The sequence below is a fragment of the Syngnathus leptorhynchus genome, chromosome 1 (genome assembly GCF_054491065.1).
Source record: "Syngnathus leptorhynchus isolate UIUO chromosome 1, UIUO_Slep, whole genome shotgun sequence".
NCBI classification, from domain to species: Eukaryota; Metazoa; Chordata; class Actinopteri; order Syngnathiformes; family Syngnathidae; genus Syngnathus; species Syngnathus leptorhynchus.
Window position 1 is genome coordinate 16,000,893 of NC_141195.1, and position 21,118 is coordinate 16,022,010.

At 45.6% G+C, this 21,118-nt stretch overlaps 1 protein-coding gene and 3 long non-coding RNA genes across 7 annotated transcripts in view; 1 reads left to right on the forward strand and 3 right to left on the reverse strand.

The window, feature by feature from the left end:
* Window positions 1-21,118, forward strand: part of LOC147062198 (kalirin-like) — a 24,522-nt gene continuing 3,404 nt past the window's right edge. Inside the window, exons 1-54 of one of the 3 annotated variants that reach the window (XM_085907049.1) lie at window positions 1-431; window positions 1,528-1,602; window positions 1,673-1,787; window positions 1,874-2,066; window positions 2,200-2,423; window positions 2,572-2,890; window positions 2,951-3,073; window positions 3,168-3,359; window positions 3,759-3,890; window positions 3,963-4,097; window positions 4,169-4,261; window positions 4,371-4,493; window positions 4,574-4,690; window positions 4,896-4,970; window positions 5,036-5,158; window positions 5,288-5,340; window positions 5,545-5,692; window positions 5,767-5,936; window positions 6,023-6,120; window positions 7,798-7,961; window positions 8,073-8,192; window positions 8,271-8,350; window positions 8,582-8,720; window positions 9,428-9,562; window positions 9,712-9,865; window positions 9,945-10,060; window positions 10,247-10,369; window positions 10,626-10,808; window positions 11,140-11,264; window positions 11,477-11,543; window positions 11,735-11,844; window positions 11,918-11,987; window positions 12,387-12,476; window positions 12,586-12,678; window positions 12,742-12,853; window positions 13,045-13,235; window positions 13,305-13,406; window positions 13,490-13,644; window positions 13,970-14,072; window positions 15,251-15,412; window positions 15,514-15,682; window positions 16,876-16,932; window positions 17,285-17,388; window positions 17,859-17,990; window positions 18,326-18,439; window positions 18,509-18,579; window positions 18,666-18,732; window positions 18,803-18,906; window positions 19,085-19,154; window positions 19,350-19,436; window positions 19,717-19,809; window positions 19,876-19,926; window positions 20,005-20,082; window positions 20,589-20,774. In XM_085907049.1, the coding sequence (XP_085763175.1) occupies window positions 377-431; window positions 1,528-1,602; window positions 1,673-1,787; window positions 1,874-2,066; window positions 2,200-2,423; window positions 2,572-2,890; window positions 2,951-3,073; window positions 3,168-3,359; window positions 3,759-3,890; window positions 3,963-4,097; window positions 4,169-4,261; window positions 4,371-4,493; window positions 4,574-4,690; window positions 4,896-4,970; window positions 5,036-5,158; window positions 5,288-5,340; window positions 5,545-5,692; window positions 5,767-5,936; window positions 6,023-6,120; window positions 7,798-7,961; window positions 8,073-8,192; window positions 8,271-8,350; window positions 8,582-8,720; window positions 9,428-9,562; window positions 9,712-9,865; window positions 9,945-10,060; window positions 10,247-10,369; window positions 10,626-10,808; window positions 11,140-11,264; window positions 11,477-11,543; window positions 11,735-11,844; window positions 11,918-11,987; window positions 12,387-12,476; window positions 12,586-12,678; window positions 12,742-12,853; window positions 13,045-13,235; window positions 13,305-13,406; window positions 13,490-13,644; window positions 13,970-14,072; window positions 15,251-15,412; window positions 15,514-15,682; window positions 16,876-16,932; window positions 17,285-17,388; window positions 17,859-17,990; window positions 18,326-18,439; window positions 18,509-18,579; window positions 18,666-18,732; window positions 18,803-18,906; window positions 19,085-19,154; window positions 19,350-19,436; window positions 19,717-19,809; window positions 19,876-19,926; window positions 20,005-20,082; window positions 20,589-20,774 (6,540 nt within the window). In that variant the 5' untranslated portion in view covers window positions 1-376. The remainder of the gene's footprint in view (window positions 432-1,527; window positions 1,603-1,672; window positions 1,788-1,873; window positions 2,067-2,199; window positions 2,424-2,571; window positions 2,891-2,950; window positions 3,074-3,167; window positions 3,360-3,758; window positions 3,891-3,962; window positions 4,098-4,168; window positions 4,262-4,370; window positions 4,494-4,573; window positions 4,691-4,895; window positions 4,971-5,035; window positions 5,159-5,287; window positions 5,341-5,544; window positions 5,693-5,766; window positions 5,937-6,022; window positions 6,121-7,797; window positions 7,962-8,072; window positions 8,193-8,270; window positions 8,351-8,581; window positions 8,721-9,427; window positions 9,563-9,711; window positions 9,866-9,944; window positions 10,061-10,246; window positions 10,370-10,625; window positions 10,809-11,139; window positions 11,265-11,476; window positions 11,544-11,734; window positions 11,845-11,917; window positions 11,988-12,386; window positions 12,477-12,585; window positions 12,679-12,741; window positions 12,854-13,044; window positions 13,236-13,304; window positions 13,407-13,489; window positions 13,645-13,969; window positions 14,073-15,250; window positions 15,413-15,513; window positions 15,683-16,875; window positions 16,933-17,284; window positions 17,389-17,858; window positions 17,991-18,325; window positions 18,440-18,508; window positions 18,580-18,665; window positions 18,733-18,802; window positions 18,907-19,084; window positions 19,155-19,349; window positions 19,437-19,716; window positions 19,810-19,875; window positions 19,927-20,004; window positions 20,083-20,588; window positions 20,775-21,118) is intronic. The other 2 variants (XM_085907069.1, XM_085907059.1) reach the window with 2 other exon arrangements.
* On the reverse strand, window positions 3,713-5,603 carry LOC147062199 (uncharacterized). The gene is made up of 4 exons (XR_015065620.1): window positions 4,876-5,603; window positions 4,583-4,705; window positions 3,949-4,125; window positions 3,713-3,837 (listed from the first exon to the last, which is right to left on the reverse strand). It is a non-coding gene; the product is annotated as an uncharacterized LOC147062199 (long non-coding RNA).
* On the reverse strand, window positions 6,930-12,490 carry LOC147062200 (uncharacterized). Its single transcript, XR_015065617.1, has 4 exons — window positions 12,038-12,490; window positions 11,741-11,826; window positions 10,577-11,495; window positions 6,930-9,518 (listed from the first exon to the last, which is right to left on the reverse strand). It is a non-coding gene; the product is annotated as an uncharacterized LOC147062200 (long non-coding RNA).
* LOC147062201 (uncharacterized) overlaps window positions 19,642-21,118 on the reverse strand; it is a 7,495-nt gene continuing 6,018 nt past the window's right edge. Inside the window, exons 2-4 of one of the 2 annotated variants that reach the window (XR_015065619.1) lie at window positions 20,562-20,690; window positions 19,982-20,436; window positions 19,642-19,910 (exon numbers count right to left, since the gene is read on the reverse strand). This is a non-coding gene — a long non-coding RNA (uncharacterized LOC147062201). Of the gene's footprint in view, window positions 19,911-19,981; window positions 20,691-21,118 lie in introns of both variants that reach the window. The other variant, XR_015065618.1, reaches the window with a different exon arrangement.

A 21,118-nucleotide genomic window follows, 5' to 3' on the forward strand; every position in this document is an offset into this window, starting at 1 on the left:
TCGAAACCGGTTCGTGTGATGGTGCGTGCATAGGGTAACGGTAACGCGAGCATTTACGATGAAACGTGAGATGCAGTGCCGTGCGGCGGCGGCGTCGCCGTAACGAGCATCACCATCATCATCAGAAAGGAAGAGGACTGTTGAGACTGAACGTGGAGGATGCACCATCACTGACCAACACTGATCGTTACCGGGAGGAGGAGAACGCATCCGTCCCTTACGGCGGACTAATATTAGCTTAGTTCGGGAGCCCTATTTGATGTGAAGCCGCCGGTATGGACGGGTAGGCAGGGGAGGAGGCAACCAACGATACATTACAGAGGAGCGAGCCCGAGGACGGGGAGGAGGTGGAGGAGGAGCAGGAGTAGGCAGGAGGATGAATACGGTGGATGGAGCAGGAGAAACGGGCCCGGACGGCCTGGCGACGGCAGGTAGGGCGTGTGAGCGTGCGCGCGAACTGCTTTATCGCCATGATGCCTTCACATACCCCCATTGACTTGGACGATGTGCACGCGCGTGTGTGTGGGCCACGCTCAGAGAGCACCGTGCAGTCGATGCTATAGGTATTTGGTCACATGTCCATTTACGAGTTTTTCTACTCCAAAGCCAATGGGAGTGCTGCTCTCTGATTGGCTACTCGTCTTACATATCGTATTATAGCAACTGCAAACGACTTTGGGGTGATGTAATGGGGACTCCTTCATTGATCTTCATGGGGATGGTTCTGATCATCACATTTGAGAGGAACCTTGGATGTGGAATGTTTGCTAGTATCATTTTGTCAAAGCAGTGATGGCAAGTGGTGAGCTCATAAGAGTCACAGTACTGTGGTTGGGGGGCTTCAATACAAGCTCTGCCCTCCCTGTGTGGAGTTTGCATGCTCTCCTTTTGCATGTTTTTTTTTTTCCATATTCTCAATCTTCCTCCCACGTTTCAAATCATACATGTCCATTACGACGTGCGAATGTGAGTGTGAATGGTTGTGTTTTCTACGAAAGGTGTATATACCACCTCTCACCCAAAGTCGCCCGAGCCATGCTCAGTTCACCCATGATGACCCTAACGAGAACAAGCGGAATGGAAAATGGATGGATGACTATTCAAGCAGCTAACGGCCACATCCAAGTCAGCGTGAGACATTTTCATGATGGTTGTGTAATCAGGCTAATGACTCCTGACAGTTAGAGCAACTTTCTCTGAAGCCCTCCACAACACAGTTATTTTGGGATCGTCACTGAGTTTGCGTGTTTGTGTGCGTGCATCCCTCACTGATCTGCTGTCTCCTGCGCAAGCTGACAATTGATGGATCACTCAGGTTGCTAATTGAGTGTTTTGATGCTTGTGCCTCAAAGAAGCATCCATGCTGCAAACCTCATTCGTGATGAGTCACTTAGTCAAGCTCCCACACTGATAATCAAGTTGGACTGCTCTAATGTCAGCCACAGAGCCCCAGAATGGACCAGGGCAAAGAGGCGTTTAGTTCTCGAACGTCTGCAGAGCCGCTAACAATATGTCTCGGGTTTGCAGGGTCCGGTAAAGCAGAGTGTGTCCGAGCAGTCGACGTGCTGACAGTGCTCAGAGAGAAAGTGGCCTTTGTGTCAGGTAACGTTCACTCCGAGAGCACGGTGACATTCTGGTTTCGTCCTGATCTTGACCCGGTTTAAATGTCCAGGTGGGCGAGACAAACGAGGAGGACCGATCCTGACCTTCCCAGCCAGGACCAACCATGAACGAATAAAACAGGAAGATCTGAGTCGACTGGTTACGTACCTGTCAACCATACCTAGGTGTGCTTGTTTGTCTTCACACCTACCTGCATGTCTGTCCGTCCGTCCCTGTTGACCGTCTCTCTCTCTCTCTCTCTCTGTCTCAGTGAGGACGTGCGTGCACGAGGGTTCACGGTGGTAGTGGACATGCGTGGTAGTAAGTGGGACAGCGTGAAGCCGGTGTTACGTACTCTGCAGGAATCCTTTTCCTCCAACATCCATACGGCACTGCTAATCAAGCCTGATACCTTTTGGCAGAAACACAAGACCAATTTGGGCAGTGCCAAGCTCAGCTTTGAGGTACTATACTTTTCTAAATTAGTACTAATGCCATTAAGTTCCAAGAATATATATATATTTTTTACTCACAACCTCTACTAATGTAAATCCATTCTTACTAAAGCATGTTCCGAATCCACTATTATTTCTTCAGACCAGTCTAGTGTCCGTCGAAGGTCTGTCCCGGTTGGTTGACCCTTCTCAGTTAACATCTGACCTCGGTGGCTCGTTGGAGTATGATCACGTGGAGTGGACCGAGCTACGTTTGGGTCTGGAGGAGTTTTCAGGGGCCGCCACACAACTGTTGAACCAATTGGATCAGCTGGAAGTCGGCCTGAACAGCTTACCAGAACCGCAGGATGTGGATGAATCCCGCAAGTGAGGGTCTCACTTATTGATTAGCTGTCTAAAGCTCGCCAGTATGTGTCAAAAGGACAAAGACAGGGTGGCGGGAACGTTTCAGCAAGAGCATCAGAAGCTACTGCGACTTCATTGATTGCTGACGGTAACCCTTTCTTACCTCCAGAATACTCGAAGAACACAATCGTCTCCGAAACACCGTCGCCACAGCGCCGGTTGACGCCCTCGATCGAGAGGGGAAGAGCTTGCTCCAGCGCATGCGCGTGGGCCCCTCCCACGGCGACACCTCCAACGAGAGCGTCGGCGGGAGCCACGGCAGTTGGCTGTCGGGCGGGGCTGACTTCCAGAGCGTGGCGCCAAAGGTCTCTTCTCTACTAGACCGTCTGCAAGTGGCTCGCAGTCACTTGCTGCAGAGTTGGAGCGACAGGAAACTCCACCTGGACCAGGCGTTGCAGTTACACCTCTTTGAGCAGGACGCCAACAAGGTGAGCCGGAGCGTCCACAAATCATGAACCGTGAATCACGTCAAATCTTGCCCTCCACAGATGTCGGAGTGGATCGCCCACAGTAAGGAGTTGTTCATGCAGACTCTGGTGGAAGTCGGCCAGAACCATCAGCATGCCGTTGACCTGCAATCGCAACATCAGCACTTCACCTCCAATGTGATGGTATGTGAAGTCACTCAGCATTTGTCTTTGACTGTCGCACCCTTTTGCTAATGTCGTTTTCCGTGTGTGTGTGTGTGTGTGTGTGTGTGTATAGAACGGTAGTGTAAATGTGGACAGTGTTGTGACCGTGGCAGCTAGGCTTGCAGAGGCTGGTCATTTTGGGGCAGAGAGAATTGCCACGGTGTCCTCACAGCTACAAGAAGCCTGGAAGCTGTTGACCACAGCTCTTGAAGAGCGTAGCAACACTTTAGCCATGGCAACTGGCTTCCACCAAGGCGCAGAGCAGGTCAGTAGTCCTTCACTGAATGTGTGCGTGACCAAAAAAAATATTTCATTGTGCTGCTCCTTCTGGTGTGCTAAGCTTGGCCACCGGGAGGCAGTATGATGCAAAGAAGAATAGTACTTCTGTTTTAAATATTTTTTTTAGCATCAAGCTAAGCAAATGTTCCTCAGTCAAAGCCACGTGGTTGCTTTAAATAGATGTGTAACTCTCTTGGGAACCAGGGCTTTGATTCCATTTTGTGGTATTTTAGAGCATTATAGAATAGCAAATAGCTAAGGATAGGTTCCACAGAAAAAAAAAACCTCTTAAGTATGTTTGTAAAGAGCGAACTGCGAATAAGCGGGAGATTACTGTTCACCTTCATAGCTTTTCTTTTCTGTCCTCCCACCTGGTTGTATGCAGTTCCTCCACAAAACGGAGGAGTGGCTTCAGAACTATGTCGAGGCATCGCTGCCATTGGCGACAACTGAGCTCGAGGAAGCTGTAAAAAAACACCAGGAGCTGAATGAGGAGATCTCTGCCAACTATACCCAGGTGACAGACCATATTTGTCAGTGTGTCCGTCTGGACATGTGTTTGTTTTTCTGCTCACCTTTTTATGTGTAGGTGAGCGAGAGCGGCAAAGCCTTGCTGGACGTCCTAAATCGGAGCACGGTGACTGACAACAATGATTCGTCATCTAAACCGGACTTGACTGCCACCACACACGGCATCATGGGAGTTCTGCACCAGGTCATGCAGGTACAGCTCACTCGGCCTCTCGCTATTCCTGAAGAGATGGACAGGTGTTGATTAACTGAACTCTCTTTCAGGCTCACCATGACCTGGAGAATGCGTGGCAACACCGCAAGCTCCGTCTCCACCAGCGCCTTCAGCTCTGTGTGTTTCAACAAGATGTCAGACAGGTGCAATGCGGGCGTTAACTGAAATGATGGGACCTGTCTATTTCCTGGTTTGAAATCCTTTTTGTCTCACGATATCTATCTGTCCGTATCTCCCTTCAAACTGTGGTAGGTGTTGGACTGGGTGGAGCAGCACGGCGAGGTTTTCCTCAACAAACACAGCGGTGTCGGGAAGACTCTACATCGAGCACGAGCGCTTCAGAAACGTCACGATGACTTCCAGCAAGTGGCTCAGGTGAGTGCAACTCTCACTATTGTCATAGTTGCCATTACATATGTGTGACTTGCTCACTGTCCACATGTAATTTGCATTAGAACACTTACACCAACGCAGAGAAGCTTCTGGAAGCAGCTGACCAACTGGCTCAGTCCGGTGAGTGCGAGGAAGAAGAGATCTACCAGGCGGCTCGAGACTTGGAGCTCCGCATGCAGGTGACCCACCGGCTCCTGGACATGAACATCTTATGACATATGTACTTCGCAAACACGAGATTAATCGGAATGCCGTAATTAGACAAGGAACAAATTGTACAGAATATAAAGGGACTTGACTTCCATGTGTAACTCAAAGGAATTGCATAAGATTATTGATCTGGAGAGATAAACAGGTGACATACTGTGTGTCTTTCTTCTGCAGGCGTTCATTCAGAAGGTGGAACAAAGGAAGATGCTGCTCGACTTGGCTGTGTCCTTCTACACACACACCAAAGAGGTAGCGTCTTCAGGATGCCACTGACAAAATCCAAATCCTGATCTCCACACCAATCCCACGCACAGCTGTCGTCGTGGATGGAAGGACTCCAGAAGCAGCTCTCGGCTGACCTCTGCATGGGTTCTGAATCGGTGGAAGCTCTGCAGACGCTGATGAGTCAGCAACAACAGCAGCAGGCCAACACACAGGTGATGGCTTACTGTGTGTCTGATCTCACACCTAATCACTAACCCTCTCACAAAAGCCCGACATCGCTTCCACCTCTGACCCCGACTTCTAACCATCACATTAACCCGGCTTCTAACCCCGACCCGCAGGAGGCTGCGATGAGTGTCATCAGAGAAGGGGAAGACCTCATCCTGCAACTCAGGTAGAGAGTCTGGATGCATTCGAGTGGCGTCCCCATTGCTGCATGGTTGGACCACCTAATTCCCTCGATAAGATGGCTGGGTTCAATGAAGTGTTCTTAGTCATGTGTTTGTTTAGTACTTGTGTTGAATTGTTTTCAGCTCAGTGCATGAAAGTGACTGCTTAAGGTGGATTACAAAGTTAATGTAGTGTGCATTTGTTTTAGGCCCCAGGGCAGCTCTGTGGCCCACGTAGAGTCGGTGCTACAGCAACTGGAGGAGTTCCATGTTCAATTGGAGGATGTTTTCCATCAGAGGAAGATCCGATTGGATGTTTACCTGCAGCTGCGTATCCTGCAACAGTGCATACTGGAGGTAAATTTTGTGACATTCCAAAATGCCCTTCAAAGCTGCCAGTGATCCTTTAAGGTGCATGCGCTGTTACCAAGGTAACCGGCGAGATGGATGCTTGGAAGCAGGAGCTCCAGAAACAATCCCAGGACCTTTCTGCTGAGAAGCGGCTATCTGACGCAAACCAAGACAAGCAAGCACTCGGGCCGTCGCGGCTAGCCGAAGCTAGCCCAGAGGCACTTACATTAGCACAGCAACGCATTCACAGGTGGACACTAAGTTGTCATGTTAAAGAGAAAAACATGTCTGCTTGAGACTGATATTCCAGTCTTGGATTGATTGATTGATCTTCAGGCACATGGAACGGAGGCTTGCTGTGAACAATATGACCTATGAGGTGGTCCAGCAGGGTCACGACCTTCAGCAGTATATCACCGAGGTCAAGTCAACAGGTCAGTCACGCGGCTGCAGACCAAACACAAGCTGTAATCTTTTGAGAAATAGAGAGAACAAAACGGACCGAGGAATCTGGCTGATTGATTCATCCAGAGGTTCTTAGTAGGTTTTAAGAACTCACTTGCTCAAAAAGTTATGTTACCTTGGAGCTATGATGAAGGATGGATAGAATCTTTGCAGCTTCTGATGAAATCGGCCACATTTGGATGATTAGAAAATGTTGCTCTTCAACGGATTACGCACTAAAATTGTCGGGTGCTTTTCCTTGTCTGAGATTTGGTTCCTTCTACCCAAGGTTGAGTTGATTATTTTGACCCTGCAGATTGGGTTGAAGATTGAATTTGGGCGCGCTGAAGAATTTAGTTTCCCATTTTGGTTGGGTACTAAATTGAATGGCTGGATGGCTCATTGGGTTATTATTGCTGACCTCGAATATAGAGTTTTGGCTTCAAATGCTGGTCGGAGTGAATAAATCGTAACGTCTCAAAAAAGGTCCCAAGCTGAGATATAAATGGCTGTGTTGCATTGTGAAGGGCAACAAAAACTGTGTCAAACATATCATGTGAGTGAATTGCTATGGCAACACCTGACAGCGGCAACTTATTTTTTATTAATCTTATTAGACAATGTTGGTAATCATTTTAGCATAATTTGAACCACAGCTATACAACTGAATGAGGGAATTTGAGGCATTGCTTTGGGCACCATACCATGTAGATAAAGCGCTATATAAATACAGTCCATTTAACATTTAGCGTAGCATGAAAGTGCCTGGAGTGGAAACTCAAAAGGGTTTTCGGTCATGTGTTACTCCAGGACTTCGCGTGCTACCTAAGGTCTTGTGGACTTTGCAAGGTGGTACTTTGCGTGTGACCTTCAGTGATCGGGATTTACTCACCTTCGTGTGATGCCACGGGAATTAGAAACAGGTCCACTAAATGGGAGGCCTTGGTTTTCAGTTAGAAAGGCGAGGATGTACCAACTGCGTCTCCACCTTGGCGCAGATTTATGGCAGGAGCCGGGACTTTGTCTCACAGCTGGAAATACCTCAGTGTTCTCCCCCTGGTAGAACTGCAAGCGAAGTCTGGGATTTCCGGCCTCAATTGCTGCACCCAGATAAGGAGAAGAAAATGAATGGATGTTTGTCAAAATTGCAGGCTTCACTTGTGTGGTGTCACTTTGAGGGTGACACAGGTTAGTTACTGAGGTGAGGGTGAGATTTAAGGTTTGCCTGCAGACACTGATGCAGTAATTCATCCATTTGACACCATTAACAGTCGTACCATTATGGAGGCTACTGTATATGGAAGAAAATGGGCTAGATTAGAATATGATACAGCAATATCGAGTGGCCTGATGTAAGTCTGCCTGCTTCGGTAACATACAGATGATTTAAGGGTGGGGTGGGGGGGCAGAGGAGGATAATAGGGGAGGGAGAAAGGGGGATGTGGTCGCCATGGAAACTGCACTCAGCTGGTCCCCATGGAAACCGGCTCATTGACTTTGTCATGGATACACGCACACACGCACACAAACACACACGCACATTAAGCAAATGATTGGAGATTGCACATTTACTGTAATGTGCTTGAATTTCATTGATTCCATCTATTTTCTGACACGCGCACGTGTTTCTGTGTGTGTGTGTGCGTGCGTGCATTTGTGTGTCTCAGGAATTGAGCTGTCAGAGGTGGAGGCCGATCTCTCTTCTCAGGTGGAGGAGCTGCAACGCCTGATGCTGGACAAACAGAAGGAACTGCAGCAGATTGCAGATCACACTCACACACACCTTGAACAGAACCTGCAGCTTCGACACCTGCAGAACCAGGTCAAACAGGTAACACACACACACACACGCTGGCAGACCAAAATGGGTCACACGTGCACATCTGCGGGCCGATTGCGCAATCGACACACATTTTGCTTCTGATTCATGTGCATTGGTCAGGTGCTGGGTTGGATCACGGAGGGTGAGGTCATGTTGTCATCTTGCATGCTCAACTCCAGCTGTTTGTCAGAAGCTGAGCAGCTGCAGAGGGAACATGAGCGCCTCCAACAGGCCATAGAGGTTACTACACACACACACGCATACAACTGAAGACGAAGCATCTCCACTGGGGGAACATCTAACATGTGTTATGTCCAGGCTCTCCTCCATGCTGACTCTCTGCAGAGGACCCACCAGGTGGCTCTGGCTCTACAGCAAAGAGCAGAACTGCTAGTCAGGTTAGTCCGCACACGTACGGTGAATTACTAAATCTTTTCTGTTATGCATAAGAGTCTGACGATGAAGATCTAGCATCACTTTGCACTGTTGCCTTCCTTCATTGCCACCAATTCCTTGGTGCCACTCGTATGAATATGATAAATATTTGCTGCTTTCTGATTTGATCAGTCATATCTTTGGGTTGTGCCACGTGTATGTTTACTTCATCCAAAACTCGACCCCTTATCTAGGTCAGGCCATTATGATCCAGATGCAGTGAGGTCCTGTGCACAGACGGTGGCGCTCCACTGGCAAACTCTCATGCTGCGGATCGAGGACCGACTCAAACTTGTCAACGCTTCCGCTGCCTTCTACCGAACTTCGCAACAGGTAAGCGCATCTTTGACCTCCTGCCAATATATCAGTGGAGGTAAGTAATGAAGTACAAATACTTGGTTAATGTTACTATGCACCTTACTAGAATCTTGGCTGAAATTTTGACTGATTGATTGAAATTTTGGGGACATCAAGTGCAGAAGGTCAACGAAGGATCATCATCAACAAATTGTGGCAAACGCATTTTCTTGTGTCAAACTAAAAACCATAAGCCAGGGGTCGGCAATTACTTTTGGACGGGGGCCAAAAAACATTCAGACAACAGCATCGCGAGCCATTGCTTTTTTGTGGGGGGGGCCCTATTATTTAAGTTATTAATTATTATATTATATGAAAATAAACATCATCTTAATTTTAAAATGCACTTAATTTAATTCCATTTGAACAGACCTTGTTATGTTGTTAATTTAACGAAATATAGACTATTTTTTGCCTTGCCTTTTGGAGGAGGGAGACAGGACACTTTTTTTTTTTTTTTTATAAAACATGTAGGCATGGTCGCCAAAAGCAAAGAAATTGCACAGACATGTTATCTGTTCTTTTTTTTTTTTTCAACGTAGTTACCAGTTTTTACAAAAAAAAAAGTACTTATTGCAAGTTTTGTCGAGCCCCGCTGTGCAAATTTACAGAAGAACGGACAGAAATAATGGAAGTGTTTCAGTAGTGTGTATGAGAGTGAATCCTGAATCTTGAATATGCAGGTATGCGGTGTGCTGGAGAGTCTGGAGCAGGAGTACCGCAGGGAGGAGGACTGGTGCGGGGGCGGAGACAGACAGCCTGAGCATCTCCTGCCTCTCATTAGCAAACACATGGAGCAAAAGGAGGCTTTTCTCAAGGTGTTGTTTCAAGCCAGCTACAAAATCATTCAGAATCGATTTGTATTCTTTTCTCATCCCGCTGTATTCTTTCTCAAGTTCTCATGTGGGCCCCAAAACTTCAATTGTAAGCTAAGATTCACTTTACTTTCTTGTTACTATGGAAACAGGCCTGCACGCTCGCGAGACGGAATGCGGAAGTTTTCCTCAAATACATCCACCGCAACAGCGTCACCATGGCCAACATTTCGGGCCACAATGTCACAGTGTCGGGGGTCACTGAGGTGACTGGGCACTCACGGGTACCAGAGCAACAGGTCAAAGGTGACGTGAACCCAACTCAAGATGTAAGGGAGAGACAGAAAACAAGGAGCTGATCCTTCGCCTGTATATGTGTGTGCAGGTATTCTCAGTGAGTTGCTTCAAAGAGAAAACAGAGTTCTTCATTTTTGGACATTAAAGAAGCGCCGACTGGACCAGTGCCAGCAGTACGTCATGTTTCAGAACCACACACAGCAGGTATTTAACATCATTGATTATGTTGATGATCCTCACATACTGTTCTGCTCGTAATATTTTTTTCTACCACAACAAAGTTTGATAACTTTGAAGTGAACCAAAATGCACACAAGTTAAAAGATTTAAAAATCTCGCAAGAACTTGACTTTGTCATTTATTTAAGAAAAATTCTCCTGGACTTGACAGGCTCTGGATTGGTTGGCACAGACTGGAGACCACTACCTGGCCACGCACACATCACCGGGCGCAACGGCAACGGAAACACAGGAGTTGCTGAACCAGCACCGGCAGTTTTGTGTTTCGGCCAAGGTAAGAGTGTGCATCGAGCCAATATGAACATGTTTACGTTTAATACTTGCCCAGGTATGTGGGCTCCCCTAGTGGTATGTGAGAGAATCACTACCTGGGCACAGTTCAGTTGTATTTAACTTTTTACCGCCTTTACTCTGATCATAATATTAAATACCTTCAGTATACCTAAGTGATATGGAACTTTGTGCATGTCTTGTAAATCACCTCTGCGATGATGGCATTCAATCTCCGACTCCGTCCGTCATGTCCTCAGCACACACAGGAGAAAGTTCACTTGCTCATCCAATTGGCTGAGAGCATGCTGACTAAAGGCCACGCCCATCGCCTGGAGCTTCGTCGGTGTGTTTCCGCCGTGGATAAACGGTACCGGGACTTCACCGTCAGGATGGGCCAGTATCGCCACCTGCTGGAGACGGCGCTTGGAGGCTGTTCACAGGTACCATCCGTGTCAGAAGCATTTTCATTGTAATAATGTTTGTCTGTTATCACCCAAGAAACACTTGCATAATGGTTACAGCAGTGATTCACACCTACTTGGCCGCATTTCTACACTTTTACCGACTTAGTTTGAAAATTATGATCTATTTACTCCAAATAATGTATCATTATGTCTATATGATTGGGTGGCGACCAGTCAAGGGTGTACTTTGCCTCTCGCCCAAATTCAGCTCAGATTAGCCTCTAGCAAACTCGCAACCCCAAAGGGGACGTGTTGGCTGGATAGATGACATTATAAGAACATTAAAAGGGTTTTCTCCTCCCATTAGGACAACAAGGACTTGGAGCTCGAGCTAATTCCCAGCAGTCTGTCTGACTCTGACCCGGAAGTCAATCTGTCAGATCCCAGCCACCAGGTTAGCGACGAGAAGAGACGCTCAGCCCGCAAGAAAGAGTGAGTAACTAAGTGTTAGTGCAGTTATACTTAAAATGTTACATTTAATCTTGCTTGCAATAATATTAAATGACATTTTTAGGAATAAATTAAATGAAAATTTATGCTACTGTAATTTAATGCCAGTCATGATGGTGGTACTTTTTTGATGTGGTACTTGCCGTAAAAAAATACCGTCGTACATAATGTCCGCTGACACTTGCGGGCTGCAGATACATCATGGCGGAACTGCTGCAGACGGAGAGAGTCTACGTCAGAGACCTTCAAGAATGCATTGAGGTATTACGAAATCCAAATCCTGTCCAAGCACTCACATTGTCTGATTCAACTCATTCAATTAAACACAGGTCAAAAAAGAAAACAAGTACTACAGACTCTGAAAAGTAAAAATGTTAGTTTTTTAAGCTAGCATAAAACAACGTATTTGCCAGTGCTAATACGAGCGCAACATATGACCTGACGTGTTCCAGACATACATGTGGGAGATGACGAGCGGCTCTGAAGACGTCCCATCTGGTCTTAGCAACAGGGATGATGTGGTGTTCGGGAACATCCAGGATATCTACGAGTTCCATAACAGGTACAAAAAAATTAGCACAAAAGAATGTGTCCGTGTGTGGTTGAGTGCAATAATGCAGCGGTGTCTGTTCTAGTATTTTCCTGAAAGAGCTAGAAAACTACGAGCAACTTCCAGAAGATGTGGGACATTGTTTTGTCACCTGGGTAACAAAATTTACTTTGATAGTCCAACATTTCTTGATCACGCATCCCACCTTTAAGTCCTCGAGGGCAGCTGTCCTGCCTGCTTTGCATGTCTCCCTCATCCAGGATTAGTATCGACACCAGCTATCAGTACCGATACCAGCCTTACTTGAAGGGATCTGTACTCATGATACAAGTATCGACCACCCTCTTGTAGACGTTTTACGATCAGGAACTAGAAAATAGAAATTGGAAGAATACAACATTGCCATTAATTTCATGCAATTGTAAGGAAATCGCTGCATAACGATCCCGATCATTTGAATCGGGTGACGTCTACTGTAAAACATGCAGAACAGCGGCCCTTGAGAATCGCGTTTGGACATCCCTGCTTAAGTGCGTTTGTGTTCCTCCTCTTAGGCTGACAAGTTCCACATGTACGTGACCTATTGCAGGAACAAGCCAGACTCCAGCTTACTGATCCAGCAGCATGGTGTTGGCTTCTTTGAGGTAATGTCTTTAAAAAAAAACAAAAAACAAAAAACATCTAACAGGTCTCCAGATCCATCAGTATGACTTTCCGATAGGGTTATTACACTCGAGCTGGTTGATTTTGCAGGAGGTCCAGAGGAGACACGGGCTCACCAACTCCATCTCGTCAGCGCTCATCAAACCCGTTCAGAGGATCACAAAGTATCAACTACTGTTGAAGGTGAGCCGGCGACACACGGTTTAGCTGACAATTGGCTTCATTGACGCGCCTTCATTTTTGCAGGAATTGTTAGCATGCTGCGAAGAAGGAAAGGGTGAGATCAAAGAAGGCTTGGACGTCATGCTGAGCGTGCCGAAAAGAGCTAACGATGCTATGCATGTTAGCATGCTAGAAGGTAACAATGTTCCTAAGATCTGTAGACTGGAATAATGATTGCAATTCTCTGAGAAATGTAATCAGTGTTCAATTTTGGGAATTTGAATTTGAATATAAAGCTATTTTGTTATAAGAATGGCAAAAGAAGGATTGATTGCAAGTTCATTGGCCAGTTTGTAAAGGAATAATAATGACATTTGTCATTATTAGGTCTTGAAGAGGGTCTTGAGGTGCAAGGTGAGCTCCTGCTGCAAGACTCCTTTCTGGTTTGGGAACCAAAGTCCCTCATCAGGAAGGGACGTGACCGACACCTCTTCCTGTTTGAGCTTTCACTCATCTTCAGCAAGGAAATGAAAGATTCATCAGGACGCACCAAATATCTTTACAAGAGCCGCTTGAGGGTAACACTTGCTTGTTAGCCTAAGAGCTGGACTTCTGCTAACGACTCTTATTTTCTCGCTTCACGTCAGACATCGGAACTTGGTGTGACTGAACACATTGAAGGGGATCCGTGTAAATTTGCACTTTGGGTTGGAAGGACGCCAACTTCGGACAACAAGACGGTTCTGAAGGTAAACGTTCAGTGTTTTGGTTGGGGTTTTTCAATGGCGCTGTGTTTCGGTGTGCTTCAACCTGTCACGCCCTTTTCTGCTAGGCTTCGTCCTTGGAGCTGAAGCAGGAATGGGTCCGCAGCATTCGCCAGGTGATCCAGGAGAGGCGAGGTCACCTGCGGGGTGCTCTTAGGGAACCCATCCCCCTTCCGAAAACCCCCAATCTGACTCTTGGGCGACAACGCAGCATCACACGCAGGTCAGCATGCATTTGACAGGCAGTCCATGTTGACCTCAATTAATTGATCAGTATGCAAATCTCCAGTAACAATTTGGCGCATTCACAAGTAGTAATCATCAATTCAGAATCCATGCTACCTAAGCTAAAGTGAAAATTCACCTAGTAAATCATTTGAAAAAGCGGCACACTACACTTTAAACAGAAGCCTGGCTGACTTTTTAAAGCTTAGCTTAGCTAAGAGACCAGTTTACCCATTCCAAAATAGTTCAAATAAACAGGGAGTCTGCTTTCTACCCTCTGAGAACTTCTGATTGAACACATTTTTGCGGTTCCCGTTTAACAGAGAGACCAGCGAGGACGCCGACAGCTTGGGTGACGCCAGCAGTCAGCCCGACACTGTCTCCATCGCCTCCCGAACATCCCAAAACACTGCAGACAGCGACAAGGTATTGCTCACTCACAAACATTGAGCGAGAGGCGTGCGTGGAATGACCTCACCGCTGCTGCAGCTGGGTGTGTGCATACATGTGTGTGTGCGCCTGTATATGTTTGTGTGTGAGGGGGTTTCCTCCCTTCGTGGTCTCACTGTTTGAGAAAACTTCACGTCGTTGAGAGGTAGGTTTATTTCTTTCTGTGACAGTGAGCTTATTTCAGCTTACATCAAATCTTTTGCCTATTAGTTGTAGTATTAGTTTTTAAACAGGCTCATTATTGCTGACAATTTTCTCCTTTGACATAATGCCAGCCAGATTCTGAATTTGTACTTCACTTGTGGATCAGTGGTCCCAAGCCTTATTTTTTTTTTTCTTCAATTACCAGTGACCAATTTCATGCAGGTCAATTTTGCCATGGACCAAGTAAGGACGTGTTTGGTGGGCGGGGCAAGCACTACAAACAATATGACAGTGTTTCCCAGGCTTTATTGAGCCAAGGCACATGTTTTACATTAGAATAATCTCACGGCTCATCTCGAAGCAAAAGTGTTAGAAGATGAGTGACTCTTTTTGCTTTGACTTGCGAGCAAAATTCCGGGATACAGTGCGACTGCATAATGAACTTCACAACAAGCAGCGGTGTGGTGCATTGTGAACTCTTCAAAAAAAGAGACGTCAAGCTCTTTAAATGCATTCCCAGTTGAAGATTAATGTCAAACTGAATATAAAACAAAGAGAACTACAAACTATGTATTTGAAAAAAGAAAATAGCTCAGTCTTTCAGTCAACTAACTTGACGCTAACACATCATAGGAAATGCCATACACAGGCTCACAAATAGCCTCTCTGTGGTAGCAATGTAGCGCTTTTGTATATTTGAATACAAATGGTGCAGCAGCACATGGAGACAGATAATATGACCACACTCACAGCACATATATTCTTTATCCTCAGTGAACAATGACTAATATAGTCTTCTTTCCATTCCTTCTCTATGTATATTATATTTATGTATAATTCTGCAACCAGAAGAATCTGAGAGATTACATTTTAGCGTAGTTTACAAAAGTCTTTAGCAAAATACAACAACTTGCCACCACTGTTTTTCTCTCATTTTTGAAGGACAGTTCAGATTCTGTACAAACTGCAATTGCAATCACCCACCTTCATATTTGTGTACCTGCATCCAGCTGTCGGGAGGCTGCGAGTTAGTGGTGGTGTTGCTGGATTTCTCCTCTGGTTTGCCCGGAGAGCTCAGTGTCCGCTGCGGTCAGACTGTGGAGCTGGTGGAACGCTCAGCAGAGCGACCCGGCTGGTGTCTTGTCAGAACCACCGATCAAAGTCCTCAACAGGTAAAAGGCTCAGACGCATTTGTGGCGGTCCCAGCAAATGGCGCACAGAATGCACACGGCAAAAATGACCATTTGTCGATTGTTGTGCGTATTCCCAACAGGAGGGCTTGTTGCCGATGAGCGCTCTCTGCCTGTCACACTCGCACAGTGCTGCCGACATGGAAACACTGGTCCCGGCGTCCCCCGCCTCCTCAGGCAACGCCCCCTCCTGTATTACCACCACCTCCTTCAGTCCCTCCAATTCATCCTCGCTGACAAACTCTGGGAAGGGTGAGTGTCTTCAGGAACCCGGATTCTCCTACCCCCATATCTATTTCCTTTATCTGCTGTCGGCTTGACTTCCTGTTGAGGCATTCTGGTCAACACAGTATGTATTTAGGTCCTTCCCTGTCCGGTCAAGTCCTCTCAATCAGTGGTTCTCAACTGTTGTCACCCCGGGAGCCACATTTTTTTTATTGTTACTATTGGAATTTAAAGACAATAAAAAAGTTCCTTTTTCAAAAATAGTCTTTGAACAAGACTAGACTAGAACAACTAGAACATATATATATATTTTTTATATATGGATTTTTTAATCCATTTTAAAGCTCTTTGGTTCCCTAGTTGTTACTAAACAACTAATCGGAACCTATCACAAGCTCCTCAAAAACCCCGCCTCTTTGGATAAGCCCCGCCCCCTGACCGGTACTCCTTTGGACTTGGGTTGACTGTTCATAACAAGCGTGTCGCTTCTCTGTGGGGTCACCCTGGCGTTTGCTTTGTCCGCATGGATGCGCACTAAAATATGTGGCGTGGCAGAAGTGCATGCTGGGATTGTTCTGTCGTTTGGGGCTGGATTACGTGCGAGGACGGACAAGGTGGGTTCGGTATCGAAGTGTTGTGTGGGAGAGGTGGTTAAACATTGACAGCAAAGCGAGCAGGAATGTTTCAGACGTGTTAAACTGGACACTCAGGTTTCTTCCTATCAACGTGACACACCTGATGCATGAAAATGTGTCACTCGGTCCATTTGGATCCAGGCTCTACAGTACACTGTACATTGAACTTCCATGTGAAAGTGACGCCATTAAATTTAACACACCTGCACCCTAATTAGACCTGAGATACTAACGAGTGACGTGACACCACGAAAGGAAAATGTCTGATTGAGCCCAATTAGATGTTTTCACTGAGCGTTGTAGTAAATTTACACTGCTGTTCAAACTGTACACTGACTACTGTAATTACTCGTGCCATTTCTTTAGTGTCGTTCAAAAAAATGGGTGGGATGTTCTCATTTTTGAGATTAGATCGTACCTTCAGGCATCTACTGAGAAAGCATTTACTGTGACTGTTCCGCCTGCATGCCACTACTGTATATGTCGCTGGCACCGATATAGATGAACAAAGAAACATTTCTTGTAAATTCTTTTTTCGGCACTCTTTCCACATTAAATGTGTTTGTCTTTTTGTGTTTGGCTCAGCAGATTCTGGACCATTAACCCCTGAGACAGCTGTGCTGCACACTCAACCCACTCAAAGTAAGAAACACTAGAAAATGAACTGCTCCTTAGTGACCAGCAGTGGGGGGGAACTCGACTTGAGTCGGTCATATGTGGCCCTTTTAGGATTTGGGACTTGCTTGTCTGAAACTTCCCAAAGATTCAACTTGACATTGTATTCATGTGACTCTGAACTACATGACTTGAAAAGTCTTGCCTGTCTACGTTTGAAAATCTGAAGTTTTGTTTTATGGAGACTGGCCTATTTAAAATAGGTCAATAAATGAGATGACTTGATTTGGTCACCAACTGACCTGCTGGATTTTTGCCACAATAACTTGTGACTTGACAATATGAGACTCATCATTATGACTTGACCTTACCTTGACAGGTGGGACATCCACTGTGGTCTCCAATGTGGCTGGGACTCCAGGGGCCGCTGCCAGTTCCCCAGCACCAAAACGTAGTGGCTCAGGGACAGGAAACACCTTGAAGGTAATGAGGACTTGAGATCAGACATGCAGTAAGTCCACCAACACTTAGATTTATACAATTACGTGCTTGATTCGAACTCGCTAGCATGAATAGCAATAATCCTTATCATAATTTATGTGCCACATAAAAATGTATATATTTGCCTAGACTAATAAACCCCTAACTATGTTCCCCAAAACATTGATATAATTTCAAAATCATCTTACATGACCCCAAAAACTAAGTGGCTAACAAATTCTATTGGATTTCAAAATAGTAACATCATGGTTTTAGGGAGTTCCATTTATTATAGCATAAATATTGACTAATCTGATGGTAACGTGTGTGTGTGTGTGTGTGTGTGTGTGTGTGTGTGTGTGTGTGTGTGTGTGTGTGTGTGTGTGTGTGTGTGTGTGTGTGTGTGTGTGTGTGTGTGTGTGTGTGTGTGTGTGTGTGTGTGTGTGTGTGTGTGTGTGTGTGTGTCATCACAGCGCTGGTTGACCAGTCCAGTTCGGAGGCTGAGTCAAGGAAAAGCAGATGGACAGAAGAAAGCTCCAATTAGAAATAGGAGGCGGGACAACAGAGCGGAAGTGTCGATGCCCCTCACGGGGAACTCGACAATGGTAGGAAGACAAATATCATCCATTCTTTATATTGGCAATTGACATTCAAAAAAATTAGTGCAAACTTGTAAGTGATGCAACTCAGTTTGACAGATCCAACTAGGGAAATAAAAACTCTTGATAGGTTTACTGTCAAACTAAATCCAAAACACGCACAGCTTGGAGTGTTTCGAGTAAGGAGTGTGTTCACAAAACAAACTTGATTCTCAAGACGGCACTGTAGGCTGACCCCCAACACAAAGATCCAAACAACCAAGAGTTTTCAGAGTCTACATCCAAGTGCTTCTATCGAGGACAAAAACACAGCGGATGACTTTGTTGCTTTCTGTGCAAAGAAGGCCAAGAAGGAGGAAGGGGGACAAAGTGGAGGAGAAGAGGAGCCAGAGGAAGAAAATGCCACCCCTTTACCACCTCCCATGCAGATCATCAAAGATCCCAACAACACCACGGTAACACAATGACACCTTTTTTGCGCTCCACTGCGTTTCTTTCATTATACGACTATCATTGTTCCGCAGGCCCTGGATTCGGACCAAAGTTCCAACGAGTCGGACAGTGAGCAACAAAACAAAGCTATGAGAGGACGCATGTGAGACCAAAACACGCCTGACTAGAGAAGGATGACTTCAGCACCGGAGACGTGGCGACCTTAACATCGGGTGTCTCTATGTGTAGGTTTGTCGTGAACGAGATGATCCAATCTGAGAAGGACTACGTGAAGGACTTGGGTGTCATTGTTGAGGTCAGATGCCAAATGTGTACACTGACAATTGATTGAAGCCATTGATGTACTTGATGCCAATGTGCGACAGGGCTTTATGTCAAGGTTGGATGTCAGAGGGATCCCAGAGGACATGAGGGGGAAAGACAAGATTGTTTTTGGCAACATCCAGCAGATTTACGACTGGCATCGCGAGTGAGTACACAATAACGGATTATTAAGGAAGACATATTACAGTGTCCCCCCCCCGCCCAAAAAAAATCCTTCCGACAGAATTTGATTTCAAACTCATTTGATCTGTTCTATTAACTACAATAAGAAGAATCCCGACCACAACACGCATGCAACACACTCAACGTATGTCGTTCTCTAGTTTCTTCCTGGTCGAGTTGGAGCGATGCATTCAAAATCACGACCTACTGGCCGACCTCTTCATCCGACATGTGAGCACTTTTTTTTTTTTCCACAAATGAAGTGGAACAGCATATTTGAGTGATTGTTTCTTTTGTGTGTGTGTGTGTGTGTGTGTGTGTGTGTGTGTGTGTGTGTGTGTGTGTGTGTGTGTGTGTGTGTGTGTGTGTGTGTGTGTGTGTGTGTGTGTGTGTGTGTGTGTGTGTGTGCGTGCGCGCGCACTGCAGGAGCGTCGCCTTCACATGTATGTGGTGTACTGTCAGAACAAGCCACGGTCAGAGTACATCGTCATCGAGTACGAGACCTTCTTTGAGGTATTCTCAATTTCCGTGCTTAACATGATAGTTTTCTCCTTATTGATTCATTTGATAATACATTTCATATTATTATGATTTATTGGCAGCTACACTTAGTGACAGAAATAACTCAATGACCAAACGAGAAATTTTTTCAACTCGTGTGCAGAGATAATCTCTTCAAGATCTCAGCTTTGTCTTTTTTTTGCTGCTAACACTAAAAGATCATAATGATAAACCTATCCATATTCTTCCACTATTGAAAGTAGTCCTGACTCCTTTGTGTGTGTTTGTGTAGGAGATCCAGCATGAGATCAGCTGCAGGATGTCCATCAGTGATTACCTCATCAAACCCATCCAGAGGATCACCAAGTATCAACTCCTGTTGAAGGTTAGTCACCTTTACAGAGCTTCTCGCATGGTGGCAAATTTACAAGATGATTTGCATGTCTCTCAGGATTTCCTGAAGTACACGGCCAAAGCCGGGCTGGACTGCGAGGAGATTGAGGTTTGTTTCAAAAGTGCTAACTAGTCCATGCTAACTTGAACATTCTGTTACTCACCACCTCCTGCAATTTGTGTGTAGAAAGCACTGGAGCTGATGTCGCTGGTTCCGAAGCGCTGCAACGACATGATGAACCTGGGCCGCCTGCAGGGATACGAGGTATGCTTATTAGGGATGGTTCGATCCGATTCAGTGGATCGATACCGAGTACGATACAGGGCAAAATGACGAGATTGATATCGGTTTCTAATTGATTCAACCCATTTTATTCCATAAACCTAAAGTCTATCATATATCCTCAATGAAGTATAGGCGAGTGTTATTGGGCCCCATGATAAATAAAACTTTCATAGCTAATTGTAGAGGTTCATTTCAAGACAGGATTTTATTAGTTTACTATTACTACCTTGAATTTGTCAATGAGTAACGGATCTTGTAAATATGATTCCGTGTTGGATCTTGAATCGCCTCTTACAAGCGCCACTCTCATGTTGTATATCCTTCCTCTGCTACCTGAACCAGAAAAAAAAAACAAAAGCAGCTGAGGTTTATCTGATCTCTTCTACTTGGCGTGATGATCACAACATAGCGTGACAATCCCGATTCTGCTTCAGTGCAGCACAACAATCGCAGCAAACCCTGAGCTGATGTGTGTCTATCCTCAGGGGAAGTTGACCTCTCAGGGCAAGCTCCTGCAACAGGAGACCTTCTGTGTGTGGGAGCAGGATGGCGGCGTTCTGTCCCGGAGCAAAGAGCGTCGGGTTTTCCTGTTTGAACAGATCATCATCTTCAGCGAACTCCTAGGCAAAGGATCCAACAACCCAGGATACCAGTTCAAGAACAGCATCAAGGTTAGACCATGTTAAACTGGTGAAAATGAAGTTCACAGAATCCACATTTATCACGGCCGATGCGTTGCACACCTACTCGCAAAAAAAAAAAAGTTTACTGTAAAACAATATCACTGTTTATTACAACACTATTATATTCAAGCAAACCTTTCTGTATAATAACAAAAGCCCGCTAGCTTAATATTAACATAATGCTAAACGTTAAGACGGGTGAACTGAAATTAGCATACACAAGTAGTAGCATCACATAAAACTTAAGAGAATTAAACATTGTATGTTTGAATGGCAAAATGTTGAACCAAACCTTATGTCAACAAATGTTCTCGTTCAAAGCTATCTTATAA